The sequence below is a fragment of the Acomys minous genome (genome assembly GCF_964271855.1).
Source record: "Acomys minous genome assembly, chromosome: 6".
Classification (NCBI taxonomy): domain Eukaryota; kingdom Metazoa; phylum Chordata; class Mammalia; order Rodentia; family Muridae; genus Acomys; species Acomys minous.
The window spans coordinates 72,460,226-72,484,919 of NC_140487.1; the positions used below are offsets into that span (position 1 = coordinate 72,460,226).

Below are 24,694 nucleotides of genomic sequence, written 5' to 3' on the forward strand. Positions count from 1 at the left end.
CATGGAATTTTGTTTTCATATATAAAAATTGTTTTTTTTTAATACCTGGATAAGATCTCCAGCTATCAAAGGATTTCAACACATACACATATGCATGAACATACACAAAAGAAAACACCACAGACATAGGCAAAGAGGTTGTGTGTGAAAGCTCTAAGACATGTTAGCTATGAAAAAAGTTTAAAAATTAAGAGGCACTTATCACTTAGGTATTTGGATATGTGTGAATATGTGGTTTCTGGGACTGTCACTGTATAAAAACAATCAATGAGAATTTTCTTTGCTATGGTTGTCTTCTCACTGTGTATGCCCTTGGAAGGTATTTTAATAGATAGAAATAGTAGGACACTGAGCTCTGATGATCAAATTTCATAAGGGTCCCATAACTCCTGACATTAGTGCTTCAGTGACAGGTTAGGACCCTGGCCCAAACTACTGTTGGGTTTTAGCATGCACTGACATAAAGCAGGTAAGACTTGCATTTGTAGAGCTCTCAAAGTGCCAGTGCTGATTTTGTAGCTAAGAATAGTTTCCCAGAATATAATCTTAGATCTTATTTGCATTGTGGACTATTTTTTTCAAAAATAGTAATATTTTAAAAATGCATCAAACAGGGATGAAATCAACAGAAAATCATTTGAATGGCTCTACAAAGGTGAACTGCAGATAGAGAATAATAATTTTGCAGATAACATCACTAGATTTACATCTGAGAACATAGAGAACATAATTCATTATATATGGAACTATCTATTTTTATGGACATCATATTTTAAATATATCTTCAATGCCTTAAAAACACAATCAGCACTAAATATCTGAATATGCAGCCATACATTTTTAAGGCAACAGGAACTTCCTAGTAATTTGAAGTTCCCTCCATAGAACAAGTGAACAAGACACCAATTATATTTTACAGCAATGCTTTAGAGTATGTGCCCACCATCTTCAGCTAGATAAACCACAGCATCCTCCTTGGAGTTAGGGTAAACAGGTTCTATTTCCTGGCCTGTTGGGACATATACTGGTTCAGGAAAAAAAGGAGTCCACTCTGGAAAAAAGAAGGGACATTATTTAAATGACTTCAAAATGATATATGCTTGGATATTATTAATTGATATAAATCTAGCCTAAAATTCAATGTTTTATGTAGGGCTATATTTTTACCCAGGGTTCATTGCAAGGAATAACACTGTCATATTGTAAAAACTCATGACTGAGTGTGCACCTTGTTCTAAGTTACTGTCTAGTTGGCAGCAGTTGTTTTATGCTCATAAGCTTTACAGGACAGTGTCTATTTCTCGAGTCCTCCATGCCGTTTTATCCCATCTCTAAGTATCTTGCTCATTCCACTCTTTTCGGCTTCCTTTGTCTTCAGCCCTTTTCTTGGTCATCCCTTACACTTGTAAACATAGCTGTGGCTCTTCTCTCTGGACAGGGTGACTATTCTTAAGACACTGAATCTATAGACTAGTTTGGGGATAACTGAAGTCTTTAAGAGAATGAGCCTTCCAAACTATGAGTGCACTATCTCCTTCTATGTTAGTTACTTTTTAGACTCTGTCATCAAACATATGACAGAAACTTAAAGGAGGAAGGTTTCAGTGGTTCGTGGTTTCAGTGAGTTCATCATCACGGCAGGGAAGGCACAGCTTAGTTCACATTGCATCACCGAGGGCCAGGGGCCGGAGAGGAGATGGCGGTGTTTAGCATGCTCCCTCCTTTTTTCTCTTCTTTCACAAGCCCATGGCATGGTGCTCTCTCCATTAGGTGGCTCTTTCCAGGCCCAGTGGTCCTCTCTGAAAAGACTATTTGCCTAATGCTTTATGATTATATACAAGACTTCTATGTCCTTTGTTAGAATTATTCCCAGGTATGTTGCTTTGTAACTTATTTTGAAACAATTGGGTACATATAGAAAATGTACAGCAGTAAACCAGAATTGTTTCCCTAAAATATTTAATGACACAGTACCAAATCCATTCCAGATACTTGTGTGTGGCCAACAAAGAGGAAATCCTCCTGTACAACCTTAATACAACCATCAAGATAATTAATATTGGTTTGTTACTACTGTGTAACCCTTAGATTCCAATGGAGATTTTATTAGTTGTACCAGTAGCAATCTTTTGTACCAGTAGCAATACAATTTAAAATCGCGCATCACAGTTAACTATGTTTTTATTTGTAATTTAAAATTCTAAAATACAGACTCAATGGAACTCAAGGATCTTCTATCCCACTTCCTGATACTGCAATTACAGGTATGTGCCACCACACTGGGCCTCATAATGTGTATTTAGCCTCTTTCAGTCTGGAATAGTTTTTCAGTATTACATGATTCTGACACTTCTGAAAAGTATAGTCATAGTTCCAACTTCAGCTAAGAGATATGTAGAATAAAGACAAGATATCATCCTCACCCTTACAATAAAAGATAAACTGGATGAATTCCAAATTATTTTATTGAATCTACTACAGTACTGAAGTTTCAGGCTACCTAAGTATTCCAACATCTGGGAAAAGACAGGTAGGCATCTAAACGACAAAAGCAAAGCTAAGCAATTAAATTATAGTTCATTTACTTAATGAAATCTAACATAATCATAAAAAGGTTGGTGTATACAAGCTAATATGGAAGGACTTTCACAATAGACAATTGTGTATACAACTGGGGAGGAGAAAATCTCTGTTCTTATCTACTCTTATCTACATGGCACAGTGGATGTCCAGTTTTGACTCTTGGCTAGGAAAAGGACAGTAAGATTAGTAGATGAACTGTTTTAGACTACTCTGGTAACCACCCAAAATTTATAAACTAATGTCCTTCATTTGGCAGTGCAGTTAAACAAGCTGTTTTAATGACATGATAGGAAAGGCATAAAAACTTAGTTGTGATTTGCCTTAGTTTCTGAGGCAGACAGATTCACTGCATAATTGTTGAAGTTTTAATCAAAAGAAGTCATTGTGTGTTTGTACATGTTTGCATGTGTGTGAATTAAGACTCTGGGAAGCTTGTGCCAGGATATCTTCTGGGCTGCAGCATTTGCCAGAAGCCTCTTTGCCTTTAAATAAAAGCAATCTACAATGGTGCTCTATTTAGTCTTGTGTGTCCTATCAAATATCTAAACTTGTTTTAAAAAAAGCAATTTCAAAGGAATGTGCAAGACCGTGAAAAACAGACTTTGAAATGGTAGCAGGTAGGGAAAGTTGTCAGACACTTGGGAGCAAATTCCCATTCTTCCTGAATAAAGGATGTGTGGACGTTACAGTTTAATAACCTACACAGCCTGCAAATACCACAGGACCCAGATTGAGCAGAAGAGCATGGCACAGACCCAAAGGAAGTTCTCTGAATGGACAATGTGCACCACCAGTAACTTGGAAATGTCCACGGCAACTCTGGGTATCTTGGGAAACCAATGCTAAGAAAGGCTACATCTACACTTGCATCTTGGAGCATCTGCATCTTCATTCAGGACGGAAGCTGGGCTCATAAAGCTCAAAGTTTATTTACATGTAAGACATCTGAAATACGGCACCAAAGAATCAAACTATTCTTTAAAAACATGAGTTTGGTAAGAAAATATATTTAGGATTAGTAGAAGCCAAAAATATAACTGCTCTAATCTGAAAGCATAAAACGGGGAGTGGGTCAAGTAGGCAGGGCACAGAGACGTTTTCCATCCTGAGGCACTGATGTTAATCACTGAAGGCCAAATGAAGGTTGAAATTAAGTGCTAGAAACATAAGAACAGGATGCACCAAGGATGTCACAGTGGGCTGTCCAGTTAGAGGAGGACAAAGCTGCGAAGTGGAGTCAGCATGGGTAGGGGCATGCTGGGAAGCAGTGATGTCTGGGGTTTTATTTCCTTCTTCCCTCTGGGCCATTTCTACTCTCCATTTCTCACCACTCCTGCAGAAGAGAACACAGACAGGGGCCACAGGAGGAGCAGGAGGGTGGTCCATCTCAGCTTCATTTCCCTTCTGACGCAGCTACAAAAAGGGATTATGAAACAGGAGCAAAGCATAAGAAGGACTTCAGGAAGAGTTAAGATTTAGTACATGGTGGCGTTTTGTTTGTTTGGTTTGCTTGTCTGTTTTCTGTGTTTCTTTCCCTGGCATGTGAGTAAGAGGGAAGCTGTGAGAGGAGAGGTAGGACGACAGAGCTGAAAGGACAAGCAGGAGAGGCCATAAACTAGGGCAAATACACACTGAAGGCAGCCCTGCTGCAGCGCTTATACTAGGAAGTGTGAATTCTTAATGTATTTCTAGACCTACAATTTTGAAGTTGGGGGAAATGCTGGCTTCTTCTCTGTAAGCAAAACCACTAGTCTTTTTGCTTCTCTGTGTCCCCTATCTTGACTGCCTGTCTTGCCATGATACTTACCCATCTAAAGCCAGATAATGCAAGAAAAAAAATTTAGTTTTTAAGAACTCCTGAGTGAGCTGAGCGTAATGGCGCACACCTGTAATCCTAGCACTCAGGGAGGCAGAAGCAGGGGATTGTTGTGAGCTCGAGGCCAGCCTGGTCTACCAAGTGAGTCCAAGATAGCCAAGGCTACACAGAGAAACCCTGTCTTGAGGAACAAAAACAAAACAAATAACAACAACAACAACAACCAATAAAAAACAAACTCCTGAGTTGCACTTAACTTCAGTAGGCACTGTAGTAAGTAAAGATAGCTTTTACTTTTATCCACTCACAAATGTTTTGTTAGAGTTCTACATAGTAATAGCGTATGTGGACTCTACAATCAACAATGGAAAATAGCAGCGGGAAGGTGAACAGCAATAGGGATGGTTTTGACTATGTTTATGTCCACTGCCTTTGACTATGAACATAAATCTCTGAGCTCTTTCCAGGAGGTAGAAAACCAATTTGAAAATGCCACACATAAACAATAAAAAAAATACACTTTAAACAGGTCTTCTACAGTCCATCTACGTCACCTGAAGAAAAGAAACAAGAACTGGGAAAGAAAAACACAGAGACAAAGTGACTGAAGAAAAGAGACTGGGGGTCACAGAACAAGAATGAGTGAGACGCGGTTCATGAGTATGATGACACTTGGCATGTCCCAGTATATCTGCCTGGGAGAGCCCAATCTTTCGGAATTGTTCAAACCTAGTACAGATAGGAGATGTTTGTTCATTTGAAACAGGCTCTGATGATACATAGTTCAGGGTGGCCTTGAACTTGCAATCCTCTGCCTCAGCCTCTGGCATGCTAGAATGACAGGTATGTGCCACCACACCCAGCTCTGGTATACATTTAAAAATCCTTTTAAGCACAGTGAAATGTGTGAACTAAGATGTCCATAAGTATGAAACGCATATCAGATTTGGATGACTTTGTGCAAAAAGAAAATGAAATATTTTTGATATACTTTAATTAAATAGAATATATTTTAAAATTAATTCTACTTTTAAACCTTTATTGCTAGTAGAAAAATTTGACTTAAGCACATGGCTTATGTTATATTTCTGGAGTGCAGATGTTACCTCATTAGTGTCCTTATTAACATCAAGATTGATGAAATAAGTTTGTTAATGTCTGAATCCCCCAACCTCTAAAAACATACCAATATGCTGGACTTTTTCATCAACCACCTCACAATGGTATGGCCATCGTGTTGGGCTTAGTGGACCAGAGGAAGAGACACCATATAAATCTCGTGGTTCACGAAGGCGTGGTACCCATCTTCCTAGCTGATACTCCAACAAAATTTGTGTAGTCCGAGGGAAGAATGGGTCCCCAATGGAATCAGCTGGAAAAATATTCAAACATAATCATGAGTGACCAGAAGGAAACCACCAATTCCTACATGTTTCATATAGTTCTTTTCCTTTCAACATACTTAATTTATACATATTTATATATATCATTTTAATGATTTAATAATTCATGACATTTTAAATAGCTAAATAAAATTTGTAAAAATGCATCTTCGTAATAGCTAAAAATGTTGGTTAACATATGTAGTATTATTTTACAATGATTTCTTACTAATACTTTAAATATGTCTGTTTCTTGCAGCATCCCTAGCAAATCATCTAAATTTGACTTTTAAATATGTGTGTGTGTGTGTGTGTGTGTGTGTGTGTGTGTGTGTGTGTGTGTGTATGCTCGAGAGCCCACAGAGGCCAGAGGGCAACCTTTGGTGTCATCCTCAAGAATACTGTACCTCCACTGAAGTAGGGCCTTTCACTGGCCCAGAGACCACCAATTAGGCTGGACTGGCTATCTAGTGAGCACTACAGGTCTTCCTGTCACATAAACCTCTTGCATGCTGGATTATAAAGTGCAAGCCATCATGCAGACATTGTTATGGTTTGAACTCAGGTCCTCAAGCTTGTGAGGCAAGCACTTCACTGAGTGATCTATTTTCTTAAGCCCTATATTTGACTTCCTAACCATACTGATCGTCCAACAAGTTAAATATAGTCACTGATCATAACCTCACGACTTACTGGAACTGTATACCTAATGGTTGCTAGTGATCTCTAAGACACACGTTTGCACTGTGACCCAGCCCAGGAGTGTGGTTCACACAGTCATTATGGCCTACCCTTGGCAGGCTGTACATGGCTCTTTCTCTGTTGGCATGTAATTACATCAGTTCGATGTGAAATTCCTTCTAGGTTTATTTCTCTTCTTTTATAGCCCACAGAACCTGTGAACTAACCTCCAGGAGCTTTCCATTAGGATCTAAGTAAGTTCTCTGCTCCACTTCAAACAATCAAATCTTTTATTTGCCTTGCTTATGTATTCACTTTTTATGTCTTCCCCTTATATGTGACTTAGTGTGCCCAAACACTTTCCAGTTTTAAACATCCAATTTGTGAACTGTTATTGCTCAAATCAACTCCTTAAATGTGTAGTTATATTTTAACAGGCTTTACCAAAATTGGATCACCTTCAACATATGACTGTGACTTTATTAAATATACATCACAGATAAATATCTACATTAGTACTAGAATTATTTTGATATGGCTCTCAGAATTCATTTGTGGTTCTTTACTAATTATATCTTCCCTTACAAAAGCCTTCCCTAAACTGCCAGTACAATATGTACCTTAGGCACATGTGTGTGTGTGATTTACATAATAAATTTCCTATATTTGGATATTCAGATTGTTTCTAACTTTTGACTCAATTAGAAAAATAAGAGTCAGAAGAGATACCTGTCCTAACATATACCAAAATATCACATTTAAAGCTATAATTTACAACATTAATGATGACTTGTGAGTCCAGGAATGGAAAAATGGGATTCAGTACCTGATAAAGCTAACAGGTCAAATGTATGGTAAAGGTGACATTTTGAATCAGTGATAAAAATGGACAAATTTCAATAAATAATCCCACAGATTACCAAATGACACAGTAGCTATTTATGAATTAGAAGATAAAACCTATTCATATGAGAAACTAAATATAAAAATTCAGATCAATGGAGGGAAGTAATTAAGATTTTTTTGATTAGTATAACTATGACCTTGGGGTAGAGAAGGTCTTTGTAATCTTAGTAAGATAAGAATGAAGAGCCATAAATGAATATTGAAGAGCCATAAATGAATATTGATAAACCCAGCCACATCAAAAAATTCTAAATAATGGAAGCAACATAAACAAAAATAGAAGAATTACCATGCATGAGCAATTCATAAAAAGGAATACAAGTAGGCAATAAGCCTGTAAAAATAATTCTCAGCTTCTCTAACAATATACCAGTTAAAACAAGGAGTTACATCCTGTCTTCCATTAGATGTTAAAGCTAAAACAAAGCTAACAAAAAGGGGCATCAGCGAAGTATGCACACAACAGTGCTATACGATTTCTACCAGTACAGGTATATGTACATTTACCTATATACACAATACAAACTTTATATATGTATATATACTACATTTATATGTATATACACATATAATACTTGTAAAGAGAAAAACTTGAAACATACATACTATGCTGGTTGTTTTTTGTCAACTCAACACAAATCTAGACATATCTGAGAAGATGAAATCTTGAGAAAATGACTACACAAAACTGGTGAGTAGGTAAGTTTGTGGAGCATTTTCTTTTCCTGATTTTTCTCTTTTTATTAATATTTTTTGTTTTTTACGTATATATAATAAATTACATAGAGCAAGAAGAACCACCAGGAATTATATTAATGTCACATTCATAGTGTTTTGGCTATTTGTATTTGGCATTGTCTTGATTACTGACTGATGTGAGAGGGCACAGCTCCCTGGCTGAATGGCCATCATTGGCCAAGTGACCCTGCATGGAAAGCAAGCTCAGCAAGGTAAGCAGCACTGCTCCATGGCTTCTGCTTTATCGCCTCCAGCTCAGTTCCTCAAGCTCCTCCCTGACTTCCTTCCCTAAGCAATGGAGTGCGGCCAATAATAATACGATGAAATAAACCCCTTCCTTCCTAAGCTGCTTTTGATCACCGCATTTTGTCACAGCAATAGAAACTCTAATCATGACACATACCAATATAAGAAGAGTAATTAATTATCTTGAAAGTGGTTTGTTTTAGGATGGTGGTAACACAAACAAGTAAAAAGGCTTTAACAACAGTACTGGACTGTTTTATATATGTGAATATTTACTGGAAATATTTTAGAATTTGACAGTATAACTGTAAATGTATACATTAAAAAGTCTAGTGTACATCAGAATGCTCACACACACATATAAATACTTGCAAATAAATAGCTTTATTAAAGGCTATTTATGCAACAATACATCATTAAAATAAACATGTATTTCCAATACATTGTGTTTGTTATATATTGGGTCACTGAATAAATGCACCCACGTCTTTAAAATAGTTCTATTTTGAATAAAATGAAAAGGTAACTCCTTATGTTAAACAGGGCTCCACAACATAACTACTGCTTTCATTTAATTTCATCCATTACTGTTTCATATTAGGCAGGTTTACTTAAAACCACCCTGCGAAGTTTAAAACTCAAAAGTGGATATATTCCTTTTTTCCTACCCACCAGAATAATCACTATTCTACTAAATTTGGATTTTTTCAGGTTCCTTATCCTACTTTTTATGCACTCAAGGTTTCATGATTAAAATGGAGGAAAATACATATAGATGAGTTCAAACCTGCTAGTAGTGTACACTGATGAATATCATCACTTATAAATTTCATGAATGTATCTTCATCCTGAAACAAAAGAATTTTAAAAATTTAAGAACCAATAATATCGGGCTGGAGAGATGGCTCAGTGGTTAAGAGTGCTGCCTGCTCTTCCAAAGGTCCTGAGTTCCATTCCCAGCAACCACATGGTGGCTCACAACCATCTGTAATATGATCTGATGCCCTCTTCTGGCCTGCAGGTGTACATGCAGGCAGAGCACTGTATACATAATAAAAAATAAATAAATCTTAAAAAAAAAACCAATAATATCAAAATCCAGAGTTTTGCTGAACATCTTTAGTACTTGTGATTGTCTTTAATTTTAACAATGACTATTTGGGCTAGTGGCCCCAAAGCAGCAGCTCCAATACAGGGGAGCTTTAAAATTTGCATCTTTATTCCTCCTCTTCCACAGGGTACAGCCATGATAATGACTGAAGAGAAGGAGTAAAGTTTAAAGATTCTTGGAACACTTGGGAAAACAACGGCGAACGAGAACACAAAAAGTTATGGACTTAGAGAGCTATGTTTCATTTCGGAGAGATTTTGGAACTTTAAACATACTATAATTTATACTTTTAAAAGCAATCTCTTAGAACGGGATGTAGGATTAGACACAGTATTTTCAAACACAGCATCCCTCCCTCTCTTCCTTTTCTACTCTCCACACCCTGCCCTTCTGGCATTAAAGAGTCACACTAACTGTGGTACGACACCACACTGGCTGGAGCCCCAGTGGTTCTAGCATGGCACGTAGGATGCTGTACCATGACTAGCACACAAGAAGTAAGCAGATTTGAATAATAAAAATAAAATCCTAATGGTTACATACATACATTTTAATAAAATCCAGAATTTCCCCCAAGTATTTTCTCAAGAAAAAAACTTTCTATTAAAAAAAAAATGTTTTTAGGGCTGGAGAGATGGTTCAGAGGCTAAGAGCACTATATGCTCATCCAGAGGTCCTAAGTGCAATTCTCAGTCACCATATGGTGGCTCACAACCATCTGTAAGGAGATCTGGTGCCCTCTTCTGGGCGGGCAGGCGCACATGTGGACAGAATACTGTATACATATAAAATACATCCTTTAAAATATTTTTAATTGAAAGAGATAATTTTGCCCTTCCCACTCCCCCTCCCCACTTTCAAGTTGATAGCCTCTTCAAGAAAAAAAAAGATTCTTTTTCTTTCTTTCTTTCTTTCTTTCTTTCTTTCTTTCTTTCCTGATAGGGCTTATTACACAGTACGTTTTCCAGGTGAGGTCTTTTCTAACTTCCATGAGAACGAGCTCATCACCAATTCGACAATGTTTTAATTGGGGATATATGCTTTATAATACACTTTATCTAGAATTAAGTAAGAGAGAAAAACATACCGATTCATCCTCATCGCTGATACTTCTGTCTGAGTAGTCTTCCTCTTCTGAATCTTCTGACATCTCTTTCGGTGTCTGCCTTGAAATTTATTTTATTATGTGGGTAGGCTGTAAAGTTTCTAAGGAAATTACTTGACAACTTTTCTTTGAAGTGAAGGTGTGTACGTTCTAGATTAAATATTCCAGAACACATCCAGTTGTGTTTAATTAACAGTGACAGATCTCTAAAAACTAAATAAGAATACAGGAAATTAACTTCAACTTAAAAGATATTAAGAAACTATCCATTACTATAAGACAAGGTCCTTAAATGGTTATCAAATACCAAAATAGTCAGTCCTAAAAATATGTACATACAAGCAACATTAAACAGACTTCTGCAGGTTGCATGTACATATTTATTTACACATACATAATGATAATAATGAGAAGGAGGCTATAAGTCTGAGAGTGTTGGAAGGGGGTAAATGATGCAATTATATTTTAATTAAATAAAAAAATAAAATGAGGATACAAAGATGAGTGGATATGGAATGCAGAGGTGACCCTGGAAGGAGATGGAGGGGGAAAATAAATCCATAACCTACTAGTATGTTTAATGAACAAAAGTAAAACCTAAAAAATATGCTGAAACAAACAAGCAAACAATTTAGAATTTAGTTGAAAGAAGTTTCACGGTAAATAGCCAGACTATTTACACTTTCTATTACAATTAAACACTACACAGCAATAGTAAACTCAGGATTGTCCTCAAGCATTACAATTTTATAATTATTCAGGCAACAAAATGTAGCAATAGTTTAAAAACTTTTTCCTTCCTCCTTAATTTTTACTTCTCACAAGTTTCACTGTCCACAGCTTAAGTTTCTCTTTAATTTTGATCATTACTGTATAGCTAACTTCTAAATTCAATTACATCGTTCGAACTGGAAGAGCTACCGGAAGGTTCTGTGGGAGATGCTCACTCTATAAAAACAAGAGTTTGGGAGCGTGGGCTGAACGCGCAACCTACAGAACGTCACAGCCCTTGGTTTAGGATGGTTGCAGAAGAGCGTGTTTCTGGCGCGCTGACCGCACAGAAGGCCTTGCAAAGCTTCATCAGAAGCAACTGCTGCCACCCAGCGCCGTTTCCAGATGACATCTCAGGGCGGAGGCTGACGCTTCAGCCCCGGGATGACAGCTCGAAATCGGGCCAACCCGCCAGGCACCCGGCGGCCGTCTCCTTACGTGCGCGGACGGACGAGGCGGGCGAGCGCCTGGGGGCGGGGCGCGAACCCCCGCGCCTGAGGAAGACGCGAACGAGGCGGCGCGCACGACGGCAGCGCCCGCGCGGAGCCCCCGCGCGGCGCCTCCGCCGCCGGCCTCGCTCCCTCGGCCTCTTCAAGCCACCCGAGTCGTCCCACCCTGGCCGGGACAGCACTTCAGGACGTCCCCCGGACCCTCGGCGTCGACAGAGCCAGAGGAAACATCAACGTAATTCAACGGCGGCAGCCACGCCCTCCATGGAGAGCGAGCCTCTTGTTGTCTAGGCGACGGCTGTAGTCTCGCGAGACTTCGTGGCAGCCTTGGAGATTCTCCTAGCGACCGAGGTGGTGAGGTTTAGCGGGAGAAAGGGACGCCAGGGGATGATAGGAACTCCAGGCTTGACTTCCAGTAGTTACCTGGAGGTTTGGAGAAGTTTGAGTGTGGCAGGCTGGAGGGAGGATTTGGCGCTGGGGAAGGCGCGACAGCAGTTAGTTCCGAGTGACAGCAGTTTGTCTGCTAGGTCCCTGCGCAGAGAAGGCAGTAGAACACACATTTTTAAGACTTGTGTCTGGATGCTCACTTGACTTTTAACAGCCTGACCATGGGCAAGTTAATTTTCTTCATTAATAAAAGGAATGCAATAACTGTACTTGGAGTTTAAAAGGTTGGGTTTCTCTCTGCACAATTGTGATTCATCCTTAGTCCTCTGGAAATGAGACTTATTTGAAGGAGTCATATGAGGGTAAATTCTTTACTAGCTAACGTTTTCATACAGCCCCACCCCTGGACTTGTTTAAATAAAATACAGCCATTAAAGACGTGTGTGTGTGTGTGTGTGTGTGTGTGTGTGTGTGTGTGTGTGTACATCTCATCTTGATTTATTGGTCATCTTTAACTTAGGTGGATAATACAGTTGGAACAGTTTTGCAAGTAAACTTAAGCCTTGTCTCACCTCAGTGGAAGAAGATGAGCTTAGTCCTGATGTGTATGTGCCCAGGTGTGGTTATAAGGTGGTAGGGGTGGGGTTTCCGTTTTTTGAGGAGGAGGGGGGAAGTGGGTGGGTGGGTGGGACGGGGAGGAGAGAAGAGAGGGGGCTGTGATTGGAATGTAAAATTAATACATTAAAAAACAGAAAAAAAATGAATAGGTATTCAGTGTCTTCATGGACCACATGAGACTTTGATATTGCAGAAACAAGGATTAGCAGGCTTGAAAGTAAAATAAGAGCAAAGCACTTTGGTTCAAATGTGGAAATGGGTTAGCATCTCTAGACTTGGTAAGTTTCTGAAAATGTATTTGTGTCAGCAATTCAAAATCTTGAGACTTCATGTTTGTTTGAGGAAATAAAATGTATCACAGGTCACCATCGTTGGACAACTGGTCTTCAGAGTTGGTTGTGCTTGGTTTCATGCTGTATGCACATCACTAAAGGTGACATGCCCAGAGACTCTTTGGTGTGAGGGTATCTTCAGAAGTCCAGAACTGAAATTTAATTGCCATTGTGAAATTCTAAGAACAGAAACATCACTAGTGCTTATATGTGGGGCCATTCAGAGGTAAGTATGATGAAATGAGGCCATCAGTGTGGAGTTCTCATAATAAAACTTAGTGGCTTTATAGGACAGACCAGAGGAGACCCGTTCCCTGTTTCTGCTAAGGGGTACCCTCTGGTCCCTCAGGACTTTGCCAGCAAGACCATCACCGAATGTGTTCCCTCGACCTGCATCTCTAGAACCATAGTCAAGCTAGACCTCTCTCCTGAAAGCTTACCCAGCTGGTGGTATTGCGATACTGCAAACAGTAATAGGCCAAGACAGTCTTTCTATGTGGAATCTAATTTTTTTTTTCTGTTGGACTTTAGTCAAGGACAAAGGCCATAGGCTGTTAGGTTTGCACAATGAAGCTCAAGAGAAACAACCCAACCAAGTACGGAAGAGGCAACCATAGGACTTAAGTCAGCCCAGCTATATGTCAGTGAATCTTTATAGAGAAGAATGAGAATTGTGGGTAAGGAAATGACTTAGAAATTCAACAGTTGTGAATTTGAAATTCACATTCATTCATTCTTCATCAGACCCTTTAGTGGTTAGTTCACATCAGAGACTGTTGGCAGTGCAAGGCTACTGCAGGGAGCAGAACAGTTTTTAAGGGAATTCAGTTCTAATGGGAGAAAACAGACAAAACAGTAACAACAGAACCATGCAGATGAAAATTGCTGTGGAGAGAAACAGAGTGAGTAGCAGGCCCTAGAGGTGAGTAGCTTGGCAGCATGGCTCCTTCAGATGAGGTGGGCAGGGAAGTTCTCTGCCCAGGTGACATTGGAACAGGAGAAGAAACCATATGGGTGATGAGATAGGACCTTTTTGAGGTGGAAAAAGCAGCAAGTACAAAGACTATGAATGAAATGCTAGCTGGATCTAGTGACATTTTAAAAGATATCAATGGATTTTCCTCTCCAGATAAATTTAAAATAGCCTTTGAAGCATCTGCTTTAAATGTTTAAAACTGAGCTTTAAAAAATGATTTGTATTGCATTTATTGGGGAGGAGGAGGAATGCATGCTTACAGTGCATGCTTGGAGATCAGAGGCCAACTAGTAGGAATCTGTTCTTCCTTTATGTGGGCCCTGGGAATTGAACTCAGGTTGTCAGGCTTGGTAGCTGGTCTCCTTTCCCACTGAACCATCTAGATTTTCCATTTTTAATCTAAATGTTTTTTTAAATTTTATTTTGAGTTCAGGCAATAGCATTTACTAAAAATTAAGTTCTTTGTTCTCAAGTTAAAATGAAAATAAGGCCTTGATTGAACTTTTCAAAGCTTTCTGAGTTGTGCTCCCTGCTCTGTGATCTCACCACTGAAAGTTCCTGATAGATCCGTATAGGCAGTTTCTGCCTTCTCAGGAGGCAGAGGTAGCCTGCAGAAAAGTTCCCTCTTCTACTCTCATCTGGCAGTAGGAATCACAGTGTTAAAAGAAGAAGAAAAGAGGAAAGAAAAACTTAACATTGTATTATCCCTAAAGGCACAGTCACTGGCATGGGTTCTGGGAGGAGATTTTCATTTTAGAAGAATGGTAAAAAATGTAAGTTATGTTATGAGTATAACTTATTTTGAACAATTTATCATTTAGAATTTATTAAACAAGAGACCTAGATAAATGACCAGAGCATTCATTCTTTATGACATCATAGAGTTAGGTATCATGGGGACTTTGAGGTCTTTTCACACAATTTAGCTGATGAAGCTGTTCTAGGAACAGGGAGCTAGAAGCGAGTCAAGTACCTGCCTGCACCTTCCCTGCGTTGTCTGGCCATAGGATGACCCACTTGAGGGCCAAACCACTCAAAGTGTTTCCAAGCTTAGACCTTGACATCTGTTCCATGTAGCTAGCCAAGACTAAGCTCAAGGGTCATCCCATAAAAATGTCTTCATCTGCTTCTCTTGTTCCTTCAAGATTCTTGCCTCTTGTTGGCTTGGGATTAAGACATCCTGGGTCAAAAGGCCAAAGGTCTCCTTACCTGGCCAAGTTACTCCCAGTGTTTGGTCTCACATACTTGCCTATGGATTTCATGAGAAGAGCAAGTTCAATCCTCATCCCTCTGTACACACACACACACACACACACACACACACACACACAGAGAGAGAGAGGCAGACACACAGCGAGACACACACAAACATACACACACACAGAGGCAGACACACACAGACACACACACAGACATACACACACACACACACACACACACACACACGGCTCTCCTCAAGGCACCCTTACAGGCAATAATCTCTTGCAATAAACTGGGGAGTATAGTAATTAAACGTGTGGACTGGTGGCCAACTATTTGGTGACTTAACAGCTCACTGAATGTTAGCATGTTTTTAATGTTCTTTGCTTCAATTTACTTACAAAATGGGAGGGGGATAGACTAGTACCTATCTTGTAGGGTTACTGAAAGGACTAAAAGGCTGAAGACCATGTCAGTTCTAAGCAATTGCCTGTATTTCACTCATGCGTCATGAGGGGCAGGCTCCAGCCAGTATTCTCTTCTCACATAACACAGTGGCTTTCAAGGTGTCTTCAGGAGACCAGTAGCATTAATGTTATTCAGTATTTTTTTTTTTTAGCAGATAAATTCTCAGGCTCCACCCCAGCCCTGTGGAATCAGAAACAGGTGGAAGACTCTGCTGTGACCTCCATTTTGAGAACCAATGGCCCAGCGGTTTAAGTGTAACCTCTGAAACTACAGTACCTAGTTGGGTGGCCTGCTATAAGCTGTTTAACGTTTCTGTGCCACAGTTTCCTTGTAAACAGGAATAATGGCCACCTATCTAATAGTGTGAAAGGGATTAAATGCTGGTCCTAGGAAGTGCTCTCATTTGTTGTTTTCTTTTGGTTTTTCGAGACAGGGTTTCTCTGTGTATCCTTGACTGTCCTGGACTCACTTTGTAGACCAGGCTGGCCTCGAACTCACAGCCATCTGCCTGCCTCTGGAGTGCTGGGATTACAGGTGTGCATCACTGAGCTTGGCTCTCATTTGTTTTCACTGACAATGTTTGAAGCACAGATTCTGACAGACTTAAGTGGGTGGGAAAAGATGGGGAGGAGGACCAGAAGAAAGGGAGGAAGCGGAGAATGAACTGCCTTCTCAAAGCAGGGTCTGCAAAGCAGCTCACAGCATCAGAATCCTTTGAAATGCAGACCCTCAGGGCCTGTCCAGGCCTATTTTATGATGATCATATTTTATAAAAATACATTAAGTGCTCCTTAAATAAAGCATGCCATGGCAAAATTCTGCTATTAAATCTGAAGTGGAGAGAAGTAAGCATACTCTGTGGAGCTGGGGTTGGATGAGCTAACACACAAACTATAAAGCTGGGAACAAGATGACGTGCAAAACTCATGCCTTGTCCAGCCCTCCAAGTGCCCCAGATCACCACCACCTGCCACTGCCCCTAGCCTTTGCTTTTATTTTGAAGGAGAATTTTTAAAAATGTTCTGTCAGTCATCCACTTCAGAGTACTTTTGAACATTTGGTAATAAGTATCTTAAATATCAACTGTGCCAAGCATGCTAACACTTACTTGTAATCTTAGCATTTGAGGGTCAGTAGTTCAAAGTCATTCTTGGCTTCCTAACGAGTTCCAGGCCAGCCTGGGCTACATGAAATCCTGTCTCAAAGTACCTTTTTCCTTGAGAATAAAGTGAAACCAGCATTCAGTGTGCCTTGCCATCCTCTTTGTTATTATAGTCACTCTTCTCCCAATCAATAAAGGACAGAAAAATGCATGAGGCAGAGACATTTGGAAGAACTCCATTTATTGTGGATGCATTTTCACAATATATTTTTTTATTGCAGCAATCAATTATCAGTGAAAAATGTCAAGTGTTTATAACAGTTTTAACAATGGCAGATTCACAGAACATGCTAGTCAGCTTGCAGTTTCCCCTCTTAAAGATAACAGAGAGCTGTAATCCAACAAGTAAATGAGGAATTTGCTTTTTCAAGGATTACATCCAAATGGGACAAAATTCTACCCTAAAGCTCATGTCATCCAAATATTGGAATAAAATGTAGGATCAAACACTTTTTCACAACGTTGAACTTTCTTAAAAGCAAAAGCAACAAAGAGCCTATAAAGTAGCAAGAGAAGGCTTTTGTTAATGCAGCCACGTTCCCTTGCCATCTGCCCTAAATCAAACTTTGATCCATTTTACTCCAATGGTGGACGTCATTTCCGCGGGTGTGCCACGCGCATTCTGTTTATCTCATCGTAGACTCGTGTCTACTCCGTCATGGGTAGAAGACCTGTGTGGTCTTGGTGGCTTTCCTTCCTTTGGCCCAAGTTTGCTAAAATCTAGGGACACTAATTTGTGAGAAAAATAGACTTTTCAAGGCAGTGGTCACCCCTCAAGCCAACCCTTCCCTCATGAAGGGAAATATGTAGATTAGAAATAGTTGTTTTGGAAGCTCCCAGTGTGGAAGGGATGGAGACTAAGATACTTTTGGTTAAGTCAGCTGAGGTATGAGTTTGTGCAATGACACCTTATGCATAGAATGTTCTCTATCAGAACATTATGTAAGATACTGGAGTACTTTTATATCTATTGGGAAGAATAAAGACATAAGCTAACATAGGATCCGAATTTGGAATGGTGAGTCCCTAAGGACCCTTGAGGGGGAAGTAAAAACTTACAATTTACATATAGTTTTGAAATTTCAAGATGTTATCAACTTATGACAGTACCAAATGACTAATAAAGGCAGAAACTTTTAATTTAAAAAGTCTGAGTACATAAAGATAGAAGGGCTGCCATGCTTTTGCTCCCTTTACCTGTCTGTCGGCAAAACTGGTCTTTGTTCAGTCATCTAGATGAGTTCTAATTTGTGTAGCATTGTCGCCAAGATGCATGGTCCTAAGTACTACAGAAGGAAGAGACTTAGCTATCACATAGGTCAAACTTTTCCTTGGGAACGTCACTGTCACAAACAAGCAGGGTTGAGCGTCATCCAGATGGTAGACTTAATAAAATTCACACTGGACCTCAAGACTGCCCTCAATATAAACAAAATACTATGTCTTATAAGAAATTTCAGCTAATTTTGACACTTCTAATCTCTCTTTTTTTCCCCCAACACTTTTTTCTTATAACTCATTGGGCATTGAAAACATCTATATCTAACCTCCATGTTTCTACTGGCAAATATGAAATATTAATATAATATTGTGATTTTTAATCTTCAAAAGCTGTGATATTGGTTAGTTACAAGGACATACTACAAAATATAATAGTCTAGCACATGAACGAGCAGCCTGTCATTAGTGTGTCTGTAGACATGTATGCACATACACTACATAGTTGGGTTTTCTAAATGTGGTTCAGTCCACTGTCGCTACCAAAGAAATCTGCAAAGCATCTACCTGAAAAAAAAATCAGTACCACTGTCAGCTAAAATAATCACCCAATTTAAGTATGAGTTAGCCCATAAGAAGGCAACATCTCAACAGCACATCTTCTTTTTTAAAAAGACAATCATTACTGCCCTTATGTTGGATCTGAAATGGGTTCCTTTCAGATAGTTTCAGTTGCCTACTTAGATACTGTCTTCCATGCTTTAGTCTAAAGTGCAGAAACATGATGTCTGTATTGAGACAAAACAAAACCTACGGGTCATTTCTTCCCCGCCCCCCCCCCCCCCCCGTCACTGCATGCGTGCCTCAGATAATCTTAACCCCAGATTCCTTTTGTTGACTTCCAATGTGGTTGGTGTCACTGTTCAGATGACAGTAGCGAGTCTACTTCACAGCATGGGTTTCTTTAGAAACAGGCTCCTCTGCAAAGGCAGTACTTGGATCATGAACATCTCTAGTTGTGGTTATTAAATATAGTGAGCATATACATGGGTTTACTGGGATATTGGAAAAAAATTTTAAAAAGGAAAATGAACCCAATTTAGTAAATCAACATAAATATAAACAGAGCAATTAGCCCCCTGCAATTGAGCTGGTCCAGCAAGGCGTCTTGCAGTTGGGTTCTTTCTCCGATTGTTTCAAACCTGCTGAGAGAAGAGAACTTTAAATCAGCAGTCCACAGTGTTTCATTAGGATGGAATTTTCCAGAAAAATAAAATAAAAGGACCCTTGGTACCATAGGAGTAAATATAAACAACAGGAAAGGGATGGTTACCACTGACATTTTGTTCAAATGTGCCCTTTTGCTCCAAGGTTTTTTTCCCTTATTCTTTCTTCTTGAGGTTCCTTTCCTACCTTGACCTTCATCTTTGCTCATAGCACTTAAAGTCAAGATGGCTTTTAAGCTCAGCAATAAGGACTGGGGACTTCTAGTGTTCTACATGACCGAAAAGCTCAGTCAAGGCCATACCAACACTGGGACAGAGGATATGTTTGTTACTGCTTCTCTCCCATTTACCCCCAGCTATCTTTCGTTTTTAAATCCCTACACACTTATCCTTGAGAGTTATCTGACCTTTAAGTCTATTCTTATTCCATTCATCTCTCCTTCATCCAGCTGCCGAAAGTCCCTGCTGAGGTGTATTAATGTGTGATCTACTGCATCTTCAAAGTGCAGTGCATTTTCATTGCAAGGGAACATCCACACTGTAAGTAGGGAGTTTGGTTTTGGAGCAGGGGGGTCCTGCACCTGCTGACTCATCAACTCAGCTAGGTCTAGGGGTTTCTTAGAACTGCCGGAAGAGCTGAGTGGTAGACTAGTGAGGAAAGAAGGCATGGCACATGGAAAGCACCCTACTACTTGGTACCATAATCCCAGGGGCATCTTCCATGCTGTCTTGTGAGAGGTGTCCTCTCAGTCCACCATTCCAGCGTGCTTTTTGCTGTACTTTGTATAGCCCTAATGTGACCTAGTGAGACCTGTGAGTGTGGACAGCCAATGTCCCCTACTCAGAAAGGAAGCTGTCATAATACTTGGACTGCTACTTTGGAAGATGTATCTACGCTACCAGAATTTTAAGGTTTTAGGCCTGCAAGTTCATTGTTTGTTTGTTTGTTTTTAACTTACCCTTCTTACCCTTCCTCTGCCACCAATAGACAATTACAAAGGGAATTTTAAAACATTATATTTTCTGCTGAATGTACATTCTCAAAAAAACAAACAAACAAACAAACTACCGGCGATGGTTAAGAATGTGGTATCAGAGCAGACTGCTTGAGTGTCAGTGCAGGTAGTTTTGAACATTAAAAATATTTTATTTTTGCTTTATATCTGTGTTTTGACTGCATGTATACCTGTGTCCCATGTGCATGGCTCTTGGAGGCCAGAAGAGGGCGTTGGATCCCCTGGTGCTGGCGTTAAGTTGGATTGTGAGCTGCCACATGGGTGCTGGAAATTGCACCTGGGACATCTGCAGGAACAGCGAGTGCTCTCAACCACTGAGCCGCCTCTCCAGCACCTTGGTGCAGGGTTGGCTACTTGTTAGATGTTGTTCCTTTACAGAAGCCATTGGATCTCTCAGTGCCTCGGTTTCTTCAGCTACGAAATGGTAACAGTCCTCTCCTAGTGGCTGGAGGATCACATGAGAGGGTAATGGTCCCCAGCAGACAGTAGCTGTTCCCTCAGTGTTCGTAGTTGGCAGTGGTGACCATCACTAGGTACTTTTTTTTTTTTTTTTTTTTAGCATATTTAGCAATCATTTGGATAATGGACTTATTTAGAAGTCACTTTAAGTGAGAGGCTGGGCTAGTGGATTTCGTGGTACCAAAAGAGTAATATATAACTAATAGAGGGGATGGAGTGGACACTTAGGCAGCTGCGTCAGATGGAAGAGAGCACAAAGTGTAGGGGAAGTGGCTGTCACTCCTCACTAGAGCGGATCTCTACTACAGGGGACCTTCTAGCTCCCTTCAGCCAGCTCGTTCGGCTGGAGCTTGCTTAAGAAGGCTGTCCCTAGGGCTCTGCGGCACTTGGAGCTTTCTGTTCTCTACTTACTTAGTACTGCTCTCTGACTTCTCTTTCTGGATTTTCTCCTACTGAAGGACAAGGCTGCGTGTGTTTCTTAAAATGGGGATAGGCTACAGTTACGAGTGGAATTATGTTCTTGTACAACCAGAAGTACTGCTTCTTCTGTGAGCGTCTTTTAAACCCCACTGAGGGTGTGTTTCTGAAAAATATGCAAACCCCTTTCCTAGGAGACCAAGCATTTTTAGCCATTGGATTTTATGGGATAGCATATTTTGTCAATTTAAACATTGTGCCATAGCCATCTGGAGTCTGAGGCTGTGGAAATGTCTTCTAGGATAGTTCTAGAAATGGAGCCAATGAAGGAGACACAACATTTTTCCTAAGAAATTTGTTTTTCCCAAAATAACTATTCAGCCAATCAGGGACCTTGCAAAGACAAATACCCCATGGTTATGCCATGTGACCTTCTTAGTCAGATTTTCTACAACTACAACTATTTAAAAGTTGTCTTACTGAGCTGGGCGAGGTGGCACACGCCTGTAATCCCAGCACTCAGGGAGGCAGAAGCAGGTGGATCTCTGTGAGTTTGAGGCCAGCCTGGTCTACAAAACAAGTCTGGGATAGTCAAGGCAACACAAAGAAGCCCTCTCTTGAAAAACAAACAAACAAACAAACATTGAACTGGAAATCATGACTTTGAGTCATTTATGTTAAAAGCATGACAAACCTGCAGTCTAGTCACTTTGACAATTGTCTTTTCTGTGGGCTACACGTAGGACTTTTAGAAACTCATGGTCATCTGAGCACAGATTTGTGAGTCAGCAATATTTTTCATTTGACCCCATGACATTATATCCCATGACTCATTAGAAAAAAAATCAACCTCTGACACACAATCCACCCAGTATGTTACCTTAGCGGGGGAGGTGACCTTATCCACAGATTGCTTTTCCCAGAGGTTCCGCTTGCCGGATACATCTCCTGGCCTCAAGTCCTAAAGAGAAGAAAGCATTAAAAAAAAAAAAAAAAAAGATAGGTGACCATTAATAATTTCTCGCTAGGCCTAGCCACCACATCTACTGTTTGTTCAAATCGACATGGTGTTTAGTACACTTTGCACCAATGGTCCCAAACAGAAGAGCCACTGATGATTTATCTGACTGGTGACAGCCCTTGGCCTGTTTCGTGAGAAGGGACTAACATCCGGGTCTTTCACTAACAACTCTCTGGCCACAGATGTCCATGCTGCCTACCGGAGAGGCAGGCTAGAATTTTAGGGTGCTCCTCAGGCCCATGTGGCGGTGCACGTGGAAGTGTCTGATCTCTGGTCGTATGTACATTGAACTAAATTCTCGTAGGCCCTGTGGTGCTGTGCTCCTGACAGCTTCTCTGCTGGCCTCCACTGCCCCGGCTCATTCTGTGTAGTGTTTTACCCATCTCCTGACAACTGCCCTGTGCAGGATCACTATCGTAGGGTCTTGCTACCTGAATGAAGATGCTAAATTCCTTTTGCATGTCTTGACAGCCACGTGTGTAATCCAGCAGTGGATTAGCAGAACCCAGACCCACAACAAACACGTAGCTAATGGTAACTCTAAGAGAGGTGGGCAGTTGATGATGATGCACATTAAGAAAATATGTGAGTCCTGGGAAGGAAACAGTAACATTTGACCCGTAATAGTTATACAGCCTTGAAATCTTGTTTACCAGCTCACAATTTCATTTGGATAAGGATCCAGATTTCTGTTTCCATTTACTTCTCTTCCAGCATTTGCTCATATTAGTACTTGGCACAAGGTGGTTTGGAGAAAATGAATGTGTTTTACTGAAATAGTACTGCTTGCTTTGGCAACGGCTTTTCTCATTAGTAAGGCAAAGCTAGCAACTGTAGTTTTCCACGGATAGCAGTTTTGATGAGCATATTTCTAACGCAGAGTACTGGCATCTCAACACTGAGCATGCACTGTTAAATAACGCCCTGTGAAGATTTGTCATACTCGGAGTTTATGGGCCTGTGGCATGAACTCCTGATATTTTATCAGAAAGCCATACCTGTTTAGCTTGGAAACATTAGGCAATAAATCACATATAAAAAAAAAATCCACTACATTTGTCAATGTGGGTAAAAGTTGCCAAGTTGTCTAGAAGACTTAAAAATGTTGGCAGCTTTAATAAGGAACGTGCTGGCAGAGCTCTCAAAAGTGGGTATAATCATTTGAATCATAGAAGCTATATTTTTCTTTCACATGAGTGTTTCTAGGAAAATGGATTGCATTTTCCTGAAATGGTGCTGATGAATCTTACAAGGTCACTTAAAGAGTTTACATAAGGTATTTTAAGAAAATATCAATATCTACATTGTAAGTATTTTCAAGTCAAAGAGGAAATATAAATGGAATTACCTGACCAGACTACATGTTAGAGAAAGACCCATTCTGGGAGAAGAGGGAGAAATGAAGGCAGGAAAGGCAGGTTTCCAATCAACCAGAGACGAAAGAGTGAAGAAGAGAAGCCAGCTGAGAAAGACACCGTTCTTTTTTAAACAAAAAGAAAGACAAGTTAGCGCTTTAACTGCTACATGACATACACGAAGACTAGACAAACCAGCTAAAACATTAAGCATTAAATTCCAGCCACAAAGTTATCCTGGGGGCCTATAAATTCTGCTCATGAATAGCTTGGCTATGCTGGTAAGACACACAAGGCAGGACAATGCCTGATTAGCCTCATCTTCGAGGGGACAGTGGTAGCAGTTTTCAGCACTGGTAATTCTTAGCATTTCTGAAGATGAGAGCATAACTACTAGTCCTGGGTGGTCTTCTTTCTGGGCTTTAGAACTCAGCACACTAATGCTAGTCCTGTGAATGACTCTCCTACTTCTTGCGGAGGTTTCACTGGGCATAGACTGGTTGTTGGAATAACTCTTCCTGACTTTGTTCTAATGGCCATAAGAGACACACCTGCGAACAAGCCTAACCTTTCTCCTCCATCTACCTGTGCCGAGAATAAAAGAAATGGGTTGAGAATAAACTGTATCTGGTCCAGAATCAGAAGATGGCACTATTGGAGTTCCCCTATAGGGTGCTGCTTATAAATAATGCTCTTAACATCCTGGGCTCAGGATCAGTCTAGCGAGAGCCCCAAAGGCCACACTTGGTTGTCTTGAAGGACCAAGATGGAAAAACACATGTCTGAAGAGGCTGGTGTAAGAAAAGACAAAGGGACTGGAACAATGCATTCAAGAATGTGTTCTCCCATACTTCAAAAATGTGCTCAAATTATAACTTGAAAAATAAACACAATGGTGTGGGTCAAAGCTTAGCTTCAGGTCACCATTGCTACACCTCATGGACAAGGACCTAAGATCCCTATTTGACTTATCTTTGTAACCTCCCCTCTGTGGACCTTTTTGTCTGACAGCCTTTATACGTGCAGCATTCTGGTAGCCTTTCCATACTAA

At 40.1% G+C, this 24,694-nt stretch overlaps 2 protein-coding genes across 29 annotated transcripts in view; both read right to left on the minus strand.

Moving 5' to 3' along the window:
- AGBL3 (AGBL carboxypeptidase 3) overlaps positions 1-11,912 on the minus strand; it is a 63,878-nt gene extending 51,966 nt beyond the window's left edge. For 13 of the 21 annotated variants that reach the window (XM_084787022.1, XM_084787021.1, XM_084787003.1 and 10 more), the window contains exons 1-5: positions 11,516-11,645; positions 10,551-10,781; positions 9,140-9,200; positions 5,586-5,771; positions 944-1,051 (exon numbers count right to left, since the gene is read on the minus strand). In XM_084787022.1, the coding sequence (XP_084643148.1) occupies positions 944-1,051; positions 5,586-5,771; positions 9,140-9,200; positions 10,551-10,613 (418 nt within the window). In that variant the 5' untranslated portion in view covers positions 10,614-10,781; positions 11,516-11,645. Of the gene's footprint in view, positions 1-943; positions 1,052-1,085; positions 3,997-5,585; positions 5,772-9,139; positions 9,201-10,550; positions 10,782-11,064; positions 11,098-11,466; positions 11,675-11,777 lie in introns of those variants that run through there. The other 8 variants (XM_084787019.1, XM_084787018.1, XM_084787020.1 and 5 more) reach the window with 8 other exon arrangements.
- A 5,183-nt stretch (positions 11,913-17,095) lies between these two features.
- Positions 17,096-24,694, minus strand: part of CALD1 (caldesmon 1) — a 181,940-nt gene continuing 174,341 nt past the window's right edge. For 7 of the 8 annotated variants that reach the window (XM_084787028.1, XM_084787035.1, XM_084787030.1 and 4 more), the window contains 2 exons: positions 22,148-22,228; positions 17,096-19,354 (listed from right to left, as the gene is read on the minus strand). In XM_084787028.1, the coding sequence (XP_084643154.1) occupies positions 19,346-19,354; positions 22,148-22,228 (90 nt within the window). In that variant the 3' untranslated portion in view covers positions 17,096-19,345. The remainder of the gene's footprint in view (positions 19,355-22,147; positions 22,229-24,694) is intronic. The other variant, XM_084787032.1, reaches the window with a different exon arrangement.